Source organism: Mercenaria mercenaria, chromosome 1 (assembly GCF_021730395.1).
Source record: "Mercenaria mercenaria strain notata chromosome 1, MADL_Memer_1, whole genome shotgun sequence".
Taxonomy (NCBI): Eukaryota; Metazoa; Mollusca; class Bivalvia; order Venerida; family Veneridae; genus Mercenaria; species Mercenaria mercenaria.
This window is the reverse complement of record NC_069361.1, coordinates 3,849,747-3,870,105: the sequence shown is the minus strand read 5'-3', so window position 1 is coordinate 3,870,105 and position 20,359 is coordinate 3,849,747. Positions and strand designations below refer to the sequence as shown.

The 20,359-nt window shown below is 35.1% G+C and overlaps 1 protein-coding gene across 1 annotated transcript in view; it reads right to left on the bottom strand.

The window, feature by feature from the left end:
- Positions 1-6,619: 6,619 nt before the first annotated feature.
- Positions 6,620-20,359, bottom strand: part of LOC123545142 (N-acetylgalactosaminyltransferase 7-like) — a 28,096-nt gene continuing 14,356 nt past the window's right edge. Inside the window, exons 8-12 of the mRNA XM_045331454.2 lie at positions 19,840-19,959; positions 18,880-19,101; positions 18,154-18,255; positions 9,498-9,623; positions 6,620-8,658 (exon numbers count right to left, since the gene is read on the bottom strand). Of these exons, the coding sequence (XP_045187389.2) occupies positions 8,518-8,658; positions 9,498-9,623; positions 18,154-18,255; positions 18,880-19,101; positions 19,840-19,959 (711 nt within the window). The 3' untranslated portion in view covers positions 6,620-8,517. The remainder of the gene's footprint in view (positions 8,659-9,497; positions 9,624-18,153; positions 18,256-18,879; positions 19,102-19,839; positions 19,960-20,359) is intronic.

The following is a 20,359-nucleotide window of genomic DNA, read 5'->3' as shown; positions in this document are numbered from 1 at the left end:
GAGATACCAGCTTACATAAGAAAACTTTGCTTTGTTATAAAGCAAAATAGAATTATGGAACCTGTGCAATGAAACTCAACTTATCACAGTGAATAAGTGTATGAAGTTTTAAACCATCCAACATGTGGTTACTGAAATACCAGCTTACATACAAAAACTTAACCAAATTGGGATGCCAACATGGAAGCCGACACACAGGTGAGTCCAGAAGCTCTACCTACTCTTCGAATAGTAGAGCTAAAATGTAAATGACAGACTTCCAACCATCCTAAAAGCTCACCACATGTATTGTGTGCTCAGGTGAGCTGAAAAGGGAAACATAAATTGCCAAGGTGAATATATACAAACTTATATAAATTACAAACATTTTATAGCTGTTGTCACAAGGTGGCTTAAAATAGAACTTAGTAGTACATATTTCACAAACAAGTCTAAACTAGAGATGCTTTTGAGAAAAGCCCATGTCTCCCACAACTGCCCCTCTGAAAAATGTTAGTTGCTCTAGATGTTTAAGACGAGTGGATCCAATTAGATGGTCTGGATGAGTGGATCCAATCAGTAATTCAAGGGCCATAAATCAAAAGTGCCTGGGCGGATTTGGCTAGTTATCGAACTTGGCCGAGGTCTTATGGTCAAACACATTTTGTTCAAGTTTGGTGAAAATCGGATGAGAAATGTTCGACTTAGAGAGCGGACAAGCTTTGTGACAGACACACAGACTGGAGTAAATCAATATGTCTCCCACACCACTGTGTGGTGGGAGACATAATTAATGAACTTTATATCACTTTTTCAAATGATTCAATTTTGATTTTCCATGGGATTATTTAGTCTAATAAATATTGACACCAAAATAAATGCAAAGATAATTCAAAGCTATTATAAGATCATCATATAGGTATGGAAGAAAACATCTTTGAATTAGACAGTCAGAAAATATCACAGAAATGAGAACAGTGGACACATAAAAAAAACAACAATGAAAAAAAAGCAAATTTGCATGCCAGTTATACACAAACCAGACCTACTGTCCTGTATTTTTATATCTACAATATAAATTCATAGCAAATAATTCATACAAATACATCAACAAAAGTCTGAAGCCACAATAACTTTGTGAATGTTTACATTGGGCATATACAATTAATTACTGGTTTTTGCATAAACAGACTTCCACGATGGCATGGAAGAGGTGTCTTAGTATATAAATTTAAGTCATAAATACACTGTGAAACTAATGACCCTAGAATAAAGCAGGTCATCTACTGACGATAGAATATCATGCTATAAACCTTGACTATATCTTATTTAAGAAATAATTTATAGCAAAAGAGTACTTTAACACTATTTATGCACAATGGGCAGTTATACATCGGGCATAATAATTTCACAAGGGTGCAGCCCGAGTGAAATTATCTGTATGACGTTTTACCGCCCGAGTGTATAAATAGTCGCAACAAAAACTTTGACGTCACCGCACGTTAACGTGACGTCATTCTAGCGTAGGCGTGTTTTAACAGATACAAGCATATTAGAATACTGGTTATAGACACTGCTTTCAGTCTCAAGGCTACTATGACTCTCACCTAAAAAATAGGGTTTATCTAGTGATGGATACAGGCCGCTATTCATAAAAAAAAGCATTCACTTTCAATGTCAACATAAATTAATTGACCACATGCAACCATATGAAAACTTTTGGCATTCAAAGGCCCACTCTTTCTGTAGTTATCTAAAGGTAATTGTGGACTTGACCACTGGCATGCTAAGTTAAAAACAAAAGCAACAGCGGCCATTTACTGACCACAAACAAACATCCTCTACAGGTGAAAGTGTTTTCATGTCCCAGATATTTATAGGGTTCATTTACTGACTTCAGGTAGGTAATCATTCTTGTTAATTTTTGACTAACAGACTCCAAATCAGTGTCATCTACTGACCAAAGGCAGTTTGACACCAATAGGCATCAAGTGTTCTCCAGCTCTACTCGCTTGATTCATCACACTTTCCACAAGTGTTTCCACTATGAAAATAAAAATTAATTAAAACATCTTCCTGCAGTTTTGTAAGGCATTTATTTTTTTCTCTGGATGGAAATGACATATTTATCACTAGAAACAAAGTATGAATGACCTAGATTTTCATAACAGTCAGTATCTGTACTCAAAAGAACATCCTTATTTTAGCATAGACTGGCAAACACTTCATTGTTTTTTTTTCTATTTTCATGAAGTATGCTCATTTAAATGTATATAGTGAAAAAACGCAAACATAATTACATGTAATAAATTAATCTTATAAAAGTAATTTTATAATTTATAAATAAATATCCAAACAGAATTGGTGGTATATTAGATTAAATATCTGTGACTCAACAATGAAGCTAAATTTCAAAACGCCAAAGTACCTAAAATAGACTGAATTCAACCAAGGTGATAGAACAGGAAATTTGGATTTGTGAATAAGCATATAAATCCTGAAGTAGAGGATTTGGGAAAATTTACACTATGTAATACTGGTCAAGCAAAGGTAAAACACAAAGTGAAAGCAAAGAAGTGCCAAATGAGAGACAAACATGTGGGTTCAACACTATTATACTGCAGTAACTCGTAAAGGCTTTACGACAGTATTGTGTTCAAACCTCAAAACATGGATAGCGCAAATAATACTGTAAGTGATAAATCATGGCAGTAAGACAAAACCCCTCATGGACGAAACTCAGCCTGATATTCAAGTAGCATACAAACTCCGCTAACACATCTTTTTACAGTTAAGATATAATCCCACCTATGAGAATTTCGAGTTGGACAAAACCTTTACTGTTAACAAATTTCAATGAGGCAGACAAACCCTGGTCTTGTACAAAAGAGGTTTTGTACTGCATTCCAAAATCATTGCATATAAAAATATGGGTGTGGTTTTAGATGCATTTTAGAAACATATAAAGATATTCAAATTTTAGACATAAAAATAAAATAAATGCAGGTGATTACAAGTTGGCTACAAGGAAACTGTCAGAGGACACCAAAACAAATGCAATCTAACTGACTATTCATTTCTAAGATATTTTGCTGAACCACAAATGCTAAGGAAAAGTAGTTCCTGGTTAATCAACAAACAGAGGAAAGGCAAAACTATACACAGTACAACAAACAACGGCATTCAATGGTGATATGTACTAAGTAGACAGTGTTTTTGCTAATTTGGGTTTTACAGGACACCAACACCATACAGGCTAAAAAGCTGTATTACATAAATCTAAAGCACATACATTGCAGAAGCAGTAAACAGGTAGACTTGTTCTAGAAATATAGGTATTAAGGTAGATGAGTCTGTATTGCAAAAAACTGGACCACACAGTCATTCTTTTCATAAGCTCACTACAAAGCTATTTGCTGTATAACTGGATATAATTTTAACAAAATACCGCACCTGCATCAATTTGATTTTAGATGTTTTTATGCTCTTGAATAAATAAAATATGTAAAACAAATTGGAAAAAATTCAAAATAATAAATAAGTTAACAATTAAATGAAATCACAAATTACCCTAATTTTTTTTTTTAAAAAAGTGTAAATATTTATTTATTTAAAGCTATATTCCTTTTGATGACTGAAACACATATAACTGTAATTAGTAAGTAAGTATTTCAAGTAAATGTAGACAATGCATAATAAAAGGGAACAGAGGGCCATCATGGCCTTAAGTCGCTCATCTGATCTTGATTTTTTGATGTTAAATGTATGTATAACACGCTGGATCAAGATCAACATCTGTCTTTAGTATAAAAAACAAGTCAAAAGTCCCAAATGAACAAATCTGAGAGGACTTTTCAAGGATACTGCAGACCGAGTTGAATGAAAATCTACCAAGCAGTTCAAGAGATAAAGTCATTTAAAGATAATTCTATTTTAAGCTCTAGTACTCCTTAAAGGGCCAAGTGCCCAATTTGAAAAGAGTTGACAAATGAATTTTATAAGAATGCTACAGACCAAGTTTCATGAAGATCTATCAATTGCTTCATGAAAATAAGTTGTATAAAGGTACTTCTATTTTAAACTTGTTTGGTCATTAAAAGGAGCTACATACTCCCATCTGAACAAAGAGCGGAACTTATACTGAAGCCACATACCAAGTGTGGTGAAGATACATCAATAGGTTCATGAGAACTTACTTTAAGGTATTTCAATTTCAATTACAAACAACCAAGTTGCTATTGGAACAAAACTAGAAAAGGAACTTACAATGATGCTACCCACCAAGTCCATGAACATCCATCAAAAAGTTCCTTAGAAGAAGTTATTAAAAAAATTTTCTACTTTTAGGTTTAGTGATCTCTTTAAGAGACCAAGTGCCCACATTTGAACAAGATTAGAAGAGGGCATTATAATGCTTATACAGTCTGATTAGAACTAGTGACACCTAGAACAGTTCAAATGTAACCATTTGAAAAACGTTGAGAGTAAACTTTGCTACAAATGCTACAGACCAAATTTGGTGAAACTCTGGCCAACAGTTCCAAAGGAGAAGATATTTATGTATATTGTGGATGAAGGATGATGAAGGACGATGAAGGACGATGGATGCTGGACCATTCTCCAGTACTCTATAGCTCATCCTGAACCATTCTCCAGTACTCTATAGCTCATCCTGAACCATTCTCCAGTACTCTATAGCTCATCCTGAACCTTGGGTTAAGGTGAGCTAAACAAGAGGACCATGATGGTCCTGAAATGCTCACCTGTCCCCGCATGCCCAGTTTTGAACTGAGTTTGACGTCGTTTTTTCTATTATTTGACACAGTGACCTAGTTTTTAAGCTCAAGTGACCCAGTTTTGAACTTGACCTAGATATTATCAAGGTGAACATTCTCACCAATTTTCATGAAGATCTCATGAAAAATATGGCCTCCAGAGAGGTCACAAGGTTTTTCTATTTTTATACCTACTGACCTAGTTTTTGACCGTACATGACCCAGTTTCGAAATTAAACTAGATATCATCAAGACGAACATTCAGACAAATTTTCATGAAGATCCATGGAAAAATATGGCCTCTAGAGAGGTAAAAAGGTTTTTCTATTTTTAGACCTACTGACCTAGGTTTTGACCGCAGTTGACCCAGTTTCGAACTTGACCTAGATATCATCAAGATGAACATTCAGACAAACTTTTATACAGATCCCATGAAAATTATGACCTCTTTCATTATTTGACCTACTGACCTAGTTTTTGATCACACGTGACCCAGTTTCAAACCTGACCTAGATATCATCAAGGCTAACATTCTGACCAGTTTTCATGACGATCCATTCAAAAGTATGGCCTCTATAGAGGTCTCAAGGTTTTTCTATTTTTAGACCTACTGACTAGTTTTTGACCGCAGTTGACCCTGTTTCGAACATGACCTAGATATCATCAAGATGAACATTCAGATTAACTTTCATACAGATCCTATGAAAAATATGGCCTCTAGAGAGGTCACATGGTTTTTTTATTATCTGACCTACTGACATAGTTTTTGAAGGCATGTGACCCAGTTTCAAACTTGATCTAGATATCATCAAGGTAAACATTCTAACTTTCATGAAGATCCATTGAAAAGTATGGCCTCTAGAGAGGTCACAAGATTTTTCTATTTTTATATCTACTGACCTAGTTTTTAACCGCACATGACCCAGTTTCGAACTTGACCTAGATATCATCAAGATGAATATTCAGACCAACTTTCATACAGATCCCATGAAAAATATGGCCTCTAGAGAGGTCACAACGTTTTTTTATTATTTGACCTACTGACCTAGTTCTTGAAGGCATGTGACCCAGTTTCGAACTTGACCTAGATATCATCAAGATGAACATTCTGACCAACTTCGTAAAGATCCCATGAAAAATGTGACCTCTAGAGTGGTCACAAGCAAAAGTTTACATACAGACACTGCGCGATCACAAAAGCTCACCTTGTCACTTTGTGACATGTGAGCTAAAAAACTAAACTTTCAAAGACTTTAACAATTCGTCATCACTAAACAAAAGTTACATAATTGTATCACTAATATTAAGTAGCAATGTAACAAACAGCCCACCACCATACTGAAAACATCAGTTACTTGACCAAGCACCAGTCTTTACACTAGTATCACAAGGTCTTGGTCAGCTATTATTATGACCTAGATATCATCAAGGTGAACATTCGAATTACACTTCACAGACCAGTGCAAAAGTATGGACCTCTCTCACAGGTCAACAAATGGACTTTTTCTAATTTTTTAGACCTATTCTAAGGTTTAATAAAACATGTATCTAAATCGACTTCTAGATTACATCAGAGAGAAACTGTTGACAAGTCTGTTAAACATGTATCTGTACCCTTGTGTTTGTTACAGAAAATATTTTATAATCAACACTACGCGATCACAAAAGTTACCTTGCCTTTTGACATATGGTTGAAATTAAACTAACTTTCATGATTTACAAATTTTACTCAAATGGTACTTATTGTTCCTTATTTTTAATAGCATTGTTGCAAACAGCCCTCCATCCTGAAACTGAAAAACGTTACTTGACCAAGCACCAGTCTTTACACTAGTATCACAATGGTCTTGTCAGCTAATGTTAACTTACTGCACCATGTCACAGACAGGTGAAACATGTCGCAGACAGGACAGGTGCAACAACTACAGTGGTTATACCATTCTCTCTTCACCAGGTAACAAATGAGTACTCCACAACATTTCACATTTACATAAAAAATTCTTTTGTTATACTTATTTTAAGGATTATAATAAAAAAATGTATCTAAATCAGACTTTTGTGATTTACAACTCAGAGCAGAACACTGTATGAACAAGACTGTTAACATGTATCTGGGTTACCCTTTGTGTTTTATTACAGAATATATCTACTTACTTTATAAATCAAACTACGCAAATGATCACTAAAAAGTTAATCTGCCTTCAATGCACATAATGGTTGAATTAAACAGTTTTCATGTATTATCATATTTAGGGCTCAATATGGAACTCGTCTATGGGCTCCTTTAGTTATATACACATAAGCTAGTTTTGCAACGAGCCCTCAATTATCTAGATAAAATGAAAAACGTATGTTTGAGACTCAAAATATAAACAGGAGTATGCTCCTCTAACAGGTTAACAATATTTGTATGTGTGTCATTTCTCTACTGTATTTTTATACAACGTAAATGTCTTAAACTGTTAACAATTTTAACAGAGAATGTAAAGGGTAAAATGCAGTTTCATTAAAACAGTAAAAAATCTAATTAAAAACTCAAATATTACTTTTTACATATCAAAAACAAAACTGATAAAAAAACACAGACTGGAAATGTTGAATATCTATTTGAGTGACATGGTAAAAGTCAGGACATTAACTACTGTGTAACATCTGTTGCTGACATATTTTGTTTGAATAATTAGTAAATCTACACCTTTAGTTAATAAATGCAATTTACAATCTTGAACAGGACAGTGTATCATGTATCATATGTTCTGTAACAGATGTTCTAGCAATAGACGGGTATTTGTTTTCTGTGGGTGTAAGATGATATATCTGTCATCAAGTGGACACCAGATGCAGTATTTGTATGGAATAGCGAAATGTAAGATGATATAAAGCCTTGTATTATGTGTGAAATATACATTTCTGACTTTGCATGAAAAATAACAAAAATCTTTACTTTTTCCTTTCATGTCTTTTCAGCAGATTTAACAAAATTTAACCATTAAACTCCCGGAATAATGCCATGATGTCAATATGGTTGGTCATAAAAGTAAATTAGTTCTATGAAATTTTTAACTTTCTTTCTATCATTTAAAATATTTAAAGCCTACATCAATACTACATTCCCACAAGACATAATTCTAGAAAAACTTCAAACAGAAAAGGTCAAATAATATTGTTGAAGTTCATAAGCAAGAGAGTTTATTAGAAAGTGATATATTGTTACACTTCAGAAAAATGCCGAAAAGTGTGAAATCAAACAGCAAAATGAATAAATTGAGCCGCACCAAGAGAAAACCAACATAGTGCGTTTGCGACCAGCATGGATCCAGACCAGCCTGCGAATCCACGCAGTCTGGTCAGGATCTATGCTGTTTGCTTTCAAAGCCTCTTGCAATTAGAGAAACTGTTAGCGAACAGTATGAATCCTGACCAGACTGATGCGCAGGCTGATCTGGATCTTATGCTGGTAGCAAATGCACTATGCTGGTTTTTATCATGGTGCGGCTCAATTAACGTAAGTAACTTTATCAGCAACAGCCATTAATATTTGAGTCTGACACTGTAAAAACACCAGTGTAAGACTACATAACATATGAATAATATATGTTTCATAGCAGTGTGTAAAACCATTTCAATGACTTGAATACTAACACAATGAAAACACTTGGTGCACTATCAAATGTAACACAGAATGTAAGGATGACAAAGTTCCTTCTCGAGATGAACAAGCTAACCACTGCAGCTGCTGTCAAGATAGAATTGTAACATATCATCATCTCTGCCAGGTCTTTATTTCATTTACTGTCCACATCTGTGAAGTCTTATCTGGTTCACAACGGACTAAATGCAGTTTGTTTTCTTGACCGGCCTCTACACATCTGTTGTAGTTTGTGTTCTCGATAAGGCCAGTTCTCTGGAAAAACAATAACAATGAAATCTGGTTATATTAATAGATATTATGACTTTTAACAAACTTAGTGAAGATTAAGTGACTATACCATCATAGATTAGTGAAGATTAAGTGACCCCAGTCTGAGATTAGTGAAGATTAAGTGACTGTACCATACCCCAGGCTGAGATTAGTGAAGATTAAGTGACTGTACCATACCCCAGGCTGAGATTAGTGAAGATTAAGTGACTGTACCATACCACAGGCTGAAATTAGTGAAGATTAAGTGACTGTACCATACCCCAGGCTGAGATTTTATCACATGGTGAGGTTTTACCTAATTACCACAACTTCACTGGTGTGGTACGTTTATTTTCTCACCATTTATTTGACTAAACATACATTATTACTAGAAACATGTAAGACTGTAACAGTGACATCATCCAAACTGAACAATGAAGACATATAATAATAACACCATCAAGTGTAAATGGATGATTTCTTGTACACCACAACTCTTTGACACTGTATATGACTAATTTGTAAACTGAAGCATAAATAATGCGTAGATAATGCAGTCAAACTATAAAGTTGTATTAAAATAAATACTAGTAAGTCTGTGACCAGTGTAAGACAAGCAATGTGTAATAAGATTATCTCAAACCAGTATTTCATCTGGAAAACCTATCTCATATGTGAGAAAAGGTGTTATCATACACATACTGGTAGTGCATCCTGACACAGCCTTAATAAAAAAAATATTTTTATACCATTTGATAATCAAAAACTGGAAAGGGAAGAAAAGTAAAACAATTTTGAAAAGCCCTTCTGTAAGCTTTAAACAGACTTCTCCATCTCCTTACCTCATCCCATTGCCAGGGACCCTCTGGTTGTGTATCACAGAAACTCATGTGTAGTGTATCTCCTGATGGGGCCTCAATACATCTTTCTCCAACACCCAATTGACCTTTAACATTCAGTCTGAACATCTGAAATATACTGACAACTGTTTAACACATACAATATAAGCATCAACATTTAACAAAGTTTTTATTTGATCCAGCCTTTTTACTTCTTCACACCACATAAGGTAATCAAGTTGCATGAAGAGTTTTGGTACTTTAATTTCTAAGGTTATAAAGTGAAAGTGGAGTTTGTTAAGAGTCAAAGATTCTGAGCTAAAACCTGATTAGCTGATTCTGAATTATCTCCATTCTAGCTAATAAGAAATTTGCAATCGGAAAATTGTCTCCAAATTCAGTTTCATGACCAACAATAAGCTTGTTTCAGTTTTTTACTGTCATCTTGCTAAGGAATGTTTTTAGGAATAAACGTTCCATTATTATAGAGAGATATACTGAGAATTATAAATGGTTCCATGTACATGTTATGTATGGAAATCAAAGAGCCATCACTCAGTTAAAGATCATTCAACTACATGTATACAGCCCATAAAATATACATATTAAACTAGAAAATGCTTTTGTAAACAAGACATCACAGAGTGATCTTGGCGCCCACCAATGTGCCATTTTTAAGTGTTCCAAATTTCAAGACTTATTGACTAGCTCAAGGTCAAATTTCATTTCCGTACACAACACAAATCTATGCAAGTGGTCCAAATTTGATGGCTGTAGCTTGAAAAAATGTAAAAGTAGGTCACTAGGTCAAAATCCAGGTCAAATTTTACTTCGGAATACAAAACTATGCATGTGGTCCAAATTTGAAGCCTGTACCTTCAAAAATGTGAAAGTAGGTCACTAGGTCAATGTAAAGGTCAAAGTTTGTTTCGGTACACAAAACTATGCATGTAGTCCAAATTTGAAGGCTGTAGCTTGAGAAATGTGAAAGTAGGTCACTATGTCAAAATCAATGTCAAATTTCATTTTGAAACATGAAACTATGCATATGTTCCAAATTTGATGCCTGTACCTTCAAAAATGTGAAAGTAGGTCACTAGGTCAAAATAAAGGTCAAAGTTTTTTCCAGTGCACAAAATTATGCATGTGGTCCAAATTTGAAGGCTTTAGCTACAGAAATGTGAAAGTAGGTCACTAGGTCAAAATCAAGGTCAACTCATGTCAAGGTTCATCTTGCCACTCAAAAATATACATGTGGTCCAAGTTTGAATGTTGTAGTTACTGACAAGAACATTTTAAAAGCTTTTCCCTATATAAGTCTATATGAACCATGTGACCCCCGGGGCGGGGCCATATTTAACCCTAGGAGGATAATTTGAACAAACTTGGTAGAGAACCACTAGATGATGCTACATTACAAGTATCAAAGCCCTAGGCTTTGTGGTTTGGACAAGAAGATTTTCAAAGTTTTTCCCTATATAAGTCTATGTAAACCATATGACCCCCAGGGCGGGGCCATATTTGACCCTAGGGGTATAATTTGAAAAATCTTAGTTGAAGACCATTAGATGATGTCAAATACAAAATATCAAAGCCCTAGGCCCTGTGGTTTTGGACAAGAGGTTATTCAAAGTTTTTCCCTATATAAGTCTATATAAACCATGTGACCCCCAGGGCGGGGCCATATTTGACCCCAGAGAAATAATTTAAATCATCTTGGTAGAGGACCACTAGATGATGCTTCATACCAAATATCAAAGCCCTAGGCTCTGTGGTTTTGGACAAGAAGGTTTTCAAAGTTTTTCCCTATATAAATCTATATAAATTATAGAAATAAACAAAGGGCCATAACTCACTCATAAATTGTTGAACCAGTCTGATTTTCAGGGGGACACAACTAGGGTACCAATACATCATTCTGACAAAGTTTGGTCAAAATCCCCCCAGTAGTTTCTGAGGAGATGCGATAACGAGAAATTGTTAACGGACGGACCACGGACACAGAGTGATTTTAAATGATGCTAAAAAGCGCATGTCTCCCCCAATGCAAAGTCCTATAGGCAAGAAGTCAATAGGGGTCAGGAGCGAAAGTCAAAGAGACACTGATGGTTGGCTGCAAATAGGATCATCTACTTGGCATGTCCAGTCATCCCGCTAAATTTCAACACTCTTGGCCTAGTGGTTCTCAAGTCACTGTTCAGGCTCCTGTGACCTTGATCAAGTGACCTCAAAATAAATAGGGGTCATCTACTCTGCATGTCCAATCATCCTACTAAGTTTCAACATTGTAGGTCAAGTGGTTTTCAAGTTATTTCCAAAAAATGATTTTACACGAACAGGCCACTGTGACCTTGACCTTTAATAGACTGACCCCAAAATCAATAGGGGTCATCTACTCTGCATGTTCAATCATCCTATGAAGTTTCAACATTCTGGGTCAAGTGGTTCTCAAGTTATTCATCGGAACTGGTTATCAATGTTCAGGCCCCTGTGACCTTGGCCTTTAACGGAGTGACCCCCAAAAACAATAGGGGTCATTTACTCTGCATGAACAATCATCCTATGAAGTTTCAACATTCTGGGTCGAGAGGTTCTCAAGTTATTGATTGGAAATGGTTTTCCATGTTCAGGCCCCTGTGGCCTTGACCTTTAACAGAGTGACCCTAAAATCGTTAGGGGTCATCTACTCTGCATGACCAATCATCCTATGAAGTTTCATCATTCTGGGTCAAGTGGTTCTCAAGTTACTGACCGGAAATGGTTTTCAATGTTCGGGCCCCTGTGACCTTGACCTTTCACAGAGTGAACCCAAAACCGTTAGGGGTCATCTCCTCTGCATGAACAATCATCCTATTAAGTTTCAACATTCTGGGTCAAGTGGTTCTAAAGTTACTGACCAGAAATAATTTTCAATGTTCAGGCCCCTGTGACCTTGACCTTTAATGGAGTGACCCCCAAATCGATAGGGGTCATCTACTTTGCATGACCAATCATCCTATGAAGTTTCAACATTCTGGGTCAAGTGGTTCTCTAGTTATTGATCGGAAATGGTTTTCAATGTTCAGGCCCCTGTGACCTTGACCTTTGACAGAGTGACCGCAAAATCAATAGGGGTCATCTACTCTTCATGATCAATCATCCTATGAAGTTTCAACATTCTGGGTCAAGTGGTTCTCTAGTTATTGATCGGAAAGGGTTTTCAATGTTCAGGCCCCTGTGACCTTGACCTTTAATAGACTGACCCCAAAATCAAAAGGGGTCATCTACTCTTCATGACCAATCATCCTATGAAGTTTCAACATTCTGGGTCAAGTGGTTCTCTAGTTATTGATCAGAAATGGTTTTCAATGTTCAGGCCCCTGTGACCTTGACCTTTGACGGAGTGACCCCAAAATCAATAGGGGTCATCTACTCTTCATGACCAATCATCATATGAAGTTTCAACATTCTGGGTAAAGTGGTTCTCTAGTTATTGATCGAAAATGGTTTTCAATGTTCAGGCCCCTGTGACCTTGACCTTTGACGGAGTGACCCCAAAAACAATAGGGGTCGTCTACTCCAGCAACCCTATAACCCTATGAAGTTTGAAGGTTCTAGGTCAAATGGTTCTCCAGTTATTGCTCGGAAATGAAGTGTGACGTACGGACGGATGGAAGGACGGACAGGGCAAAAACAATATGTCTCCTGGGGGAGACATAATAAGGCTTGCCACTGATCATTCCTATCAAGTTTCAATGAAATCCCGCCAATAGTGTAGGCAAGGTAGTCTGAATATATTTCATTAACAAATGTCCTTTTAGGCACCATAATTTTGCAAAATCACAGACGGACGCTCCAATGATGTACACAAACTAGGCTATATAACAATCATTCCTGAAAAGTTTCACTGAAATCTAGCCAGGAGTTTTGGAGATGAAGTGGTGACAAGAATCTCCACATAGACTTTATGGATAGGAAAATCAAGTGGATAATTATTCAACAGAAAATCTCTTAAAAACTGCAAAGTTTCACTGATAACTGGCAATGTGTTTTTTCTTCAGGACATGCATGGAAAAGCTAAATGTGGATGGAATAGTAGACAGACAGATGGTGAAGGCAGAAACGGTATGTCTCTCATGAAATGAGGAGATATAATTATATCACTTCAAAAATGTTTTGACACAATACACAATTTAAAACAGGATTAATTTCTATGACCAGGTGGGAAAATATAAACAGCTATCAAATAATTAAGTTAATCATTTTACACACTTTGTAAATAAGAAGGAGAAAGTGATGTATACTATACCTTATTAGAAATATACAGGAAACATGCATTCAAAATCTGCATAATTTCATACTTTAAGATATATTTTTCAGACTTTTTCTACATGAAGGTAAAAAATGAATTTTGAAGGTGGGACAAAAGCAGGTGTGATTGCTCACAATCTATGGACATAAAAAAGTATAAATTATAAGGTGTTGTTTAATCTTCGATTTCTCTCTTTGTTTTTTTAAAATAATCAGACTAACAAATTTTTATACATGTTTTCTGTATACTTTTCATCCTGAAAGACAAAACCGAGATGGTAGCCTGATAGTGAAAGACACAGCTCTTACAGTGACCCAGTGTTCAATAAAACCCCTCATGTATTATCTTGCTTGTCCACAACCCAAACTGATAGTAAGTTGTGTTAAGAAGGTGTAAACCTGAATGCCTCCAGATATAATTTTTTTGTTAGAAATTTAGAAAATGCTTCCATTAGTTAGTAATCGCAACTAGCTTCAGACAATATCTATTTATAAAACACTCCTATAATAATTCAATGAGGAAACTGACTTTATTGATTGTTAAATGTTTACCTGCACTATGATTAAGTAAACACATGTATTATTTGCAGTTACATTATTATATCTAACTAAATAAAACTCTCAAAGGCATTATTTAAACAACAGAAACTTGATACAGAATATAGGTAGTCCAACAGTACAATATATATAATGTACTGTTACACAACAACTGAAATAATATTGCTTTATTATTTTACATTAATTGAATACAGATTGCTACCTGTTTTTGAAAATTAATAGTTTCATGTTCATCCTGAAGCATTACCATTTACACTGTATTTGTCAAATCATCTAGGTTATATTAGAATATATTGGGCACAATGTGACTCCTTATATACCACCAGTCCATAGTTTGTGCTATATGGCTGTTCCATAGTTCAACTTAGGTTTACTGAGCTAATAAGTCAATAATCTAACAATTAATCTGTGAAAATTTATTTCTGACCTTGGGCGACAATTCTCAGTATTGACTGACAAGCCATTCAGTAACTGTACTTAATAGATTTTAATATTAACTGAAAATTGTTATCTATTTCATTAATATTACAAAATGTATGCTTCTATAATGTTATAATGTTTTGAAATCTAGTATCTACAGACTTCATGTAAACAAAGTTGAAAATGTGAGATTAAAGCAATTTTTTTCTAAAGTCAATGAATTTCTTTCAAATGAAAAACATTCCTGGAAATAAATAAGGCCAAAACAAAGATCTTAAAAAAAAATTGTGAGTATATAAATGTGACTACAAGTCACACAGTGAACCATAACAGCATGTAGCACCAATTTAACATTCTGTTTTTTTTACAGAAGTAGTAATTTACAATGTCATTATGTAAGTACACAGTATACAGTCGTAAGAATTAGTCAAAAGAAAAATAAACATGAAATTAGTATGTCATATACTGAACTGCAAGTACAAGTCACTACAGCTGTTAGTACAAATGATCATTTCCTTCTAAAATATAAACCGAATGGCATCTTACTAATTGGTTATTAACATAATCATAATGTTATTCTTTTTTAGTTTTACCAGCATTTATACAATAGCTAACATTGGTTCTCATTTTAGATTTCCATAGCATATAGAAATATAAAGTTAAAGAAAAATCATCTACAGAAAAGCATTTCATTTCGTAAATTTCAAAACCTTTTTATAACAAGAGCTGTCACCACTGGTGACAAATGCCCCTGAAGCGTGTCCAAGAATGCTACAGTTGTCTGCGCTCATTTTGTGACCCTGACCTTGACCTGAGAGACCTGGGTCATAAGCATGACACACATTCTCAATATGGTTAACATTTATGTCAAATTATTTTCAAATCTCTTGATAAATGGCAGAGTTATGGAACAGACAAGAAACATCTTTGACTTCTTAGTGTGACCTTGACCTTAGAGCTAAGGGTCTGGGTCTTGCGCATGACATATCATCTCAATATAGGGAATATCTATGCCAAGTAATTTTAAAATCCCTTCATCAATGGCAGAGTTATGGACCGGACATGAAATAGACCCTGTTAATCTTTGACTTCTAAGTGTGCCCTTGACCTTAGAGCTAGGGGTTTGGGTCTTACGCATGACAAGTCGTCTCATTATGGTAAACATTAATGTTGCATCTAGGATTCTGAAAATAGGGGGGAACTGTGAAAAATGGGACGGGGGGGGGGGGGGGGGGGGGGGGGGGATTTCAAAAGAAGTATGTCTACATGTAATGAAGAAAAATAACAAACCTTTTAATTAACACTGATTATCAACAAACAATAAGAGGCATTAATTTTTTTTTTGTTTAAACGTGTTACAGTAACACTAACACGCAGACAACTATCAGTAATGGTCATCACTACTGACTTAAACGCTGATGGATATCGGTGTCAATACGGTTCAGGACGGGTTATACACAGCCCAGGATAAAAATGGCGGAGATTTGTTTACATCGCAGTTAGAATGGATTCAGCATCGAAACACGTACACGAACAGCCGATATATGCGCGTGGTTGGTCACGCATTCAGCAAGAATTTAGCGAGACTGGCCAAAATTATGCGGGAATCGCGCAATCGCGCGTCCTAGATGCAACACTGTAAATATTCATGCCAAGTCATTTGAAAACGGACAAAAAACAGACCATGTTAACCTTTGACCTCTAAGTGTAACCTTGACATTGGAGCTACAGGCCTGGGACATGTGCACGACACTAGTCTAATTATGGTGAACATTTATGCATAGTTATTTAAAAATCCTTTTATGGGTGGCAAAGTTACAGACCAGACAAGAATTTACACAGACGCACGCATGCGTAGAGTTTTCACCTTTAAAACATAGCTAGGTTAGTCAGAGAAAATGTCTGCATGCTGTACAGGAGGTAATACGTTCAAACAAAGTTAAAAGAAGGTTACAGCTTTAAAAAATTTAAAGTCAGTGCAGTGCAATAGGTTAAAAACGATAGAAAAAAAGGTAACAGTTACAGGTTCAGATAATTTAAAAGGAGGTAACAAGTCAAAAATAAATTAAAAGATGGCAAAATAGTTTTAATAAATTGAGAGAGGGTAACAAGTTCTTAATAAATTTGAAAGAAGGTGAAAAATTTGCATGCATGAAAATCTACAGTTTTTAATGGCTTTAAACATTAACATAAAAAAGATTTTAACATTTCATTTTTAAGTTGGTGGTAAAATAGAGAAATAATGCATTGTAACAAAGGGAGGTAATTCTTAAGAAAATATGTCAACATTTTTAATATGTTCCATATGACAAATCAGATTGTTGTGTTGAATATTATTTGTGTTATTTAATCACATTACCTCATTGTTGGGAACAAATGTACTAATTAGTATTAAAATCCCCTGATGGATGGCACAGTTATGGGCAGACACAAAACAGACTATTACCCCTTTGGTCTCCAAGGGCAACTTTTGATCTTTGAGCTTGGTGTCTAATAGTTGTGCATGACATAGTTTCTTGTTATGGTGAATTTTTGTGTCAAATTATTTGAATGTCAATCTAGACAGTCACATGGCAAAGTTTATGATTGAATAAGAATAATTACATAAATCTTCTGACCTCTAAGTGTAACCTTGACCTTTAGGTTAAGTATCTGGGTATTGTGCACAACACATTGTCTCATTACGTGAAACAGTTGTGACAAGTACAATTACAATCCATTGATGAATGGAAGAATTATGGAGCTGACATGAAGCAAGCCCAGTAATTACAATGTTAACCTTTGACCTCCAAGCCTGAACTTGACCTTTGAGCTGGGGATATGCCCGGACTGGAAGTTGTGCATGACATATTTTCTGGTTATGGGGAATATTTGTGACATGTAATACTAAAATCCCTAAATGGATGGTTGACTTATAGAATGGGCAGGACTTCTAAGATAGGGATCAGGTGTTGTGTCTGACATACCATACTGTTCTTGGGAACCTTAATTTTATGCCAAGATACATTTAGTCACTAGATGAATGTCAGAGTAATGGACTGGAATTGCAAGTTTGGACATACTGAATAATGTAATGCCTAACAGACAGATCAGGACAATCCTACATTCCCCAAAACAGGCTCTATGTGGGCTAATAAACTGAAAGAATCTAACAAGGTTAAATACACTGAAAGAATGCACTAGGTATAAGTCAACTATAAATGAACACTACTTCCACCATAGATTAAGAACTAATATTCTCCCATTTATATAAAACAAAAACAATTAGAAGCACATGAAAGATTCTGCTAGTAAAGATCTTAGATTATACATGCATACAGGTTAGATAAGCTGTGAGGGTTGTCTGTTAGAACACTGTGGCCACAGTAACATGACTGAGTCTCTCACATACCTGGTTACCACCAAAGTGATGGCAATGACTGACTCCTATAGGTCCTCCACCCACTGACTGGCCCAGCGTGTCCCAGCATAACATACCCTTCTTCTGTTTAAACTGTAAAAATTACATATGTGTTCAGATAGTAACAGTAAATCTTCTATTATACAAATACATGAAGACAAAAGCCTCATGGATAGTTATAAAGAACAGAACTCCCACAATGTACTAGATAATTTGATAAAAAAATCCTCCTATATAATTCTGTGAATGTGATATTAATTTGATGTATTATTACTATTACCTTGTAAAATTATTAACCTTTATTTAAATGAGATTCACAGTTACATTCAATAAATATGATGAAATATCTATATGAAAGTAATACTATATATATCACAGCCTAAGGAATTCCACCCATTAATCTTAAAGCATGCCTATTTAACTCAAAAGAGAGAGTGCAGATCTATGGATCATGGGGTTGTGAGAGGCATATGATGTGTCTGACAATTTGATAGATTTATTGCAATGGAAGGAAATCATTTGTACCTCACCTCCAAATCATTTGGGGGCCAGCAAATACTTGCAGAATGCAGGTTACTTTTGACACAAAATCCAGGAGCACAGGTTAGGTTAACTACCCTGCTACATAACAGATACCTATAAAATTGACCCTAAACAAAATGAAACAAAACAGACAAAATTTCAATCTTAAAAGTTTAAACTACAAATAGTACTCACCTCTCCCCAAGCTTTATTTGGTGGTAAAACTGGAAATTTATCATATACTTCATATGCTACATTGTCCATAAACCATTTAAAACTTTTGCATTTATGGTCTTTTTTAAACTGTAACTGTTTTGCTATATCTCCTATAGGGTACCCTCTAACACTTGGTTCTCTTGTATAAAAATATTCCTTAAATTCATCATCCAGCCACACTTCAACCACTCTCATATAATTCTGAAATAGAAATAAAATACGTAACAACACAATGTGACATGATATATTCAAAATGTAGAGTAAAAACAAGAATAGCTTCATTTTTGTTACAATCATGTGATGCAAAGCTCTGGCAGTTTCACATTTTCCCCCCACTAAATTTGGTGTTGTGTTCTAGACACAAAATACAAAGGAAAATTTTGACATTTGAATTGAACTTTGAACTACCAACCAAATTCATGTGCTTTGTACCTTGTCTTTTCCCACCCCTAACTTCCTTTAGACAGTCTCATTGCCATTTACCTGTATGCCAAGTTTAAGTCAATACCTTGAATGGTTATTTAGTTATGCTCCAGACAAAATTAACAGACAGATAGCAAGATACATGCACCATCACATATTATCGTTTTTCCAAATATTTCTAATTACAAATTTTAAGTAATTACAGACATGTATGTATGTCATTACCCTCTAAACACTGAAATGTGTCATTGCTGTGAAAGACTTAATTATACACTTCAGATATTCAAGAGAAAAAATCTGCCGTAAAAGTATAATCCAACTGAATTATTTAACCTTATAAAAATTTGAAAACCTCTGCAAATGCTTTCTACAGTTGACATGTGGTGTAAATGATCAACAGTACTGAGAGCTTCATGACTCTGTTACAATTTTCAAACTGTGATAAAGCTCTCCTATTCATGCAGCATGTAACTTAAGACTGTCATCAATAAAGCTTACTTTTTAGAAAAATCTTACCAACAATATAACAGGGATTTTAACATCAATTTTACCAAAACCATACGGCATATGGTTTCTATAAACATGGCCCACTCTGGAACACGGCACCCATTCAATACTGCCACCACATTGCCAGATCTGTAACACATTGACAATTAAGAATTATTTAAAAGAGCATGTAAATCGGAGGAGAAAAAACAGGTGCTCCTCATGTATATTATTTCAGGTCTCACAAACAGGTAGTCACATGGGTAGAACAATCCACAATGACATCATCCTATGACAGAATTATATATTCAAAACCAGGTTTCCACCCTCAATCAGCACCTTTATCAACACAGACATGACTGACCCATCAGAATTACATCAGGATTTCACAAATACAATGTATCCATTGGGTGAATATTTTTTCAAAAATACTGACAAAGGTATTTAGAACTTATGTACTGTATATACAATTCAGTGATATCACAGAGAAAATTAAAGCGAAAAAACAAGTTCAACTGTATTAAATTTCTTGCCATGTTTTTCTGTGCAA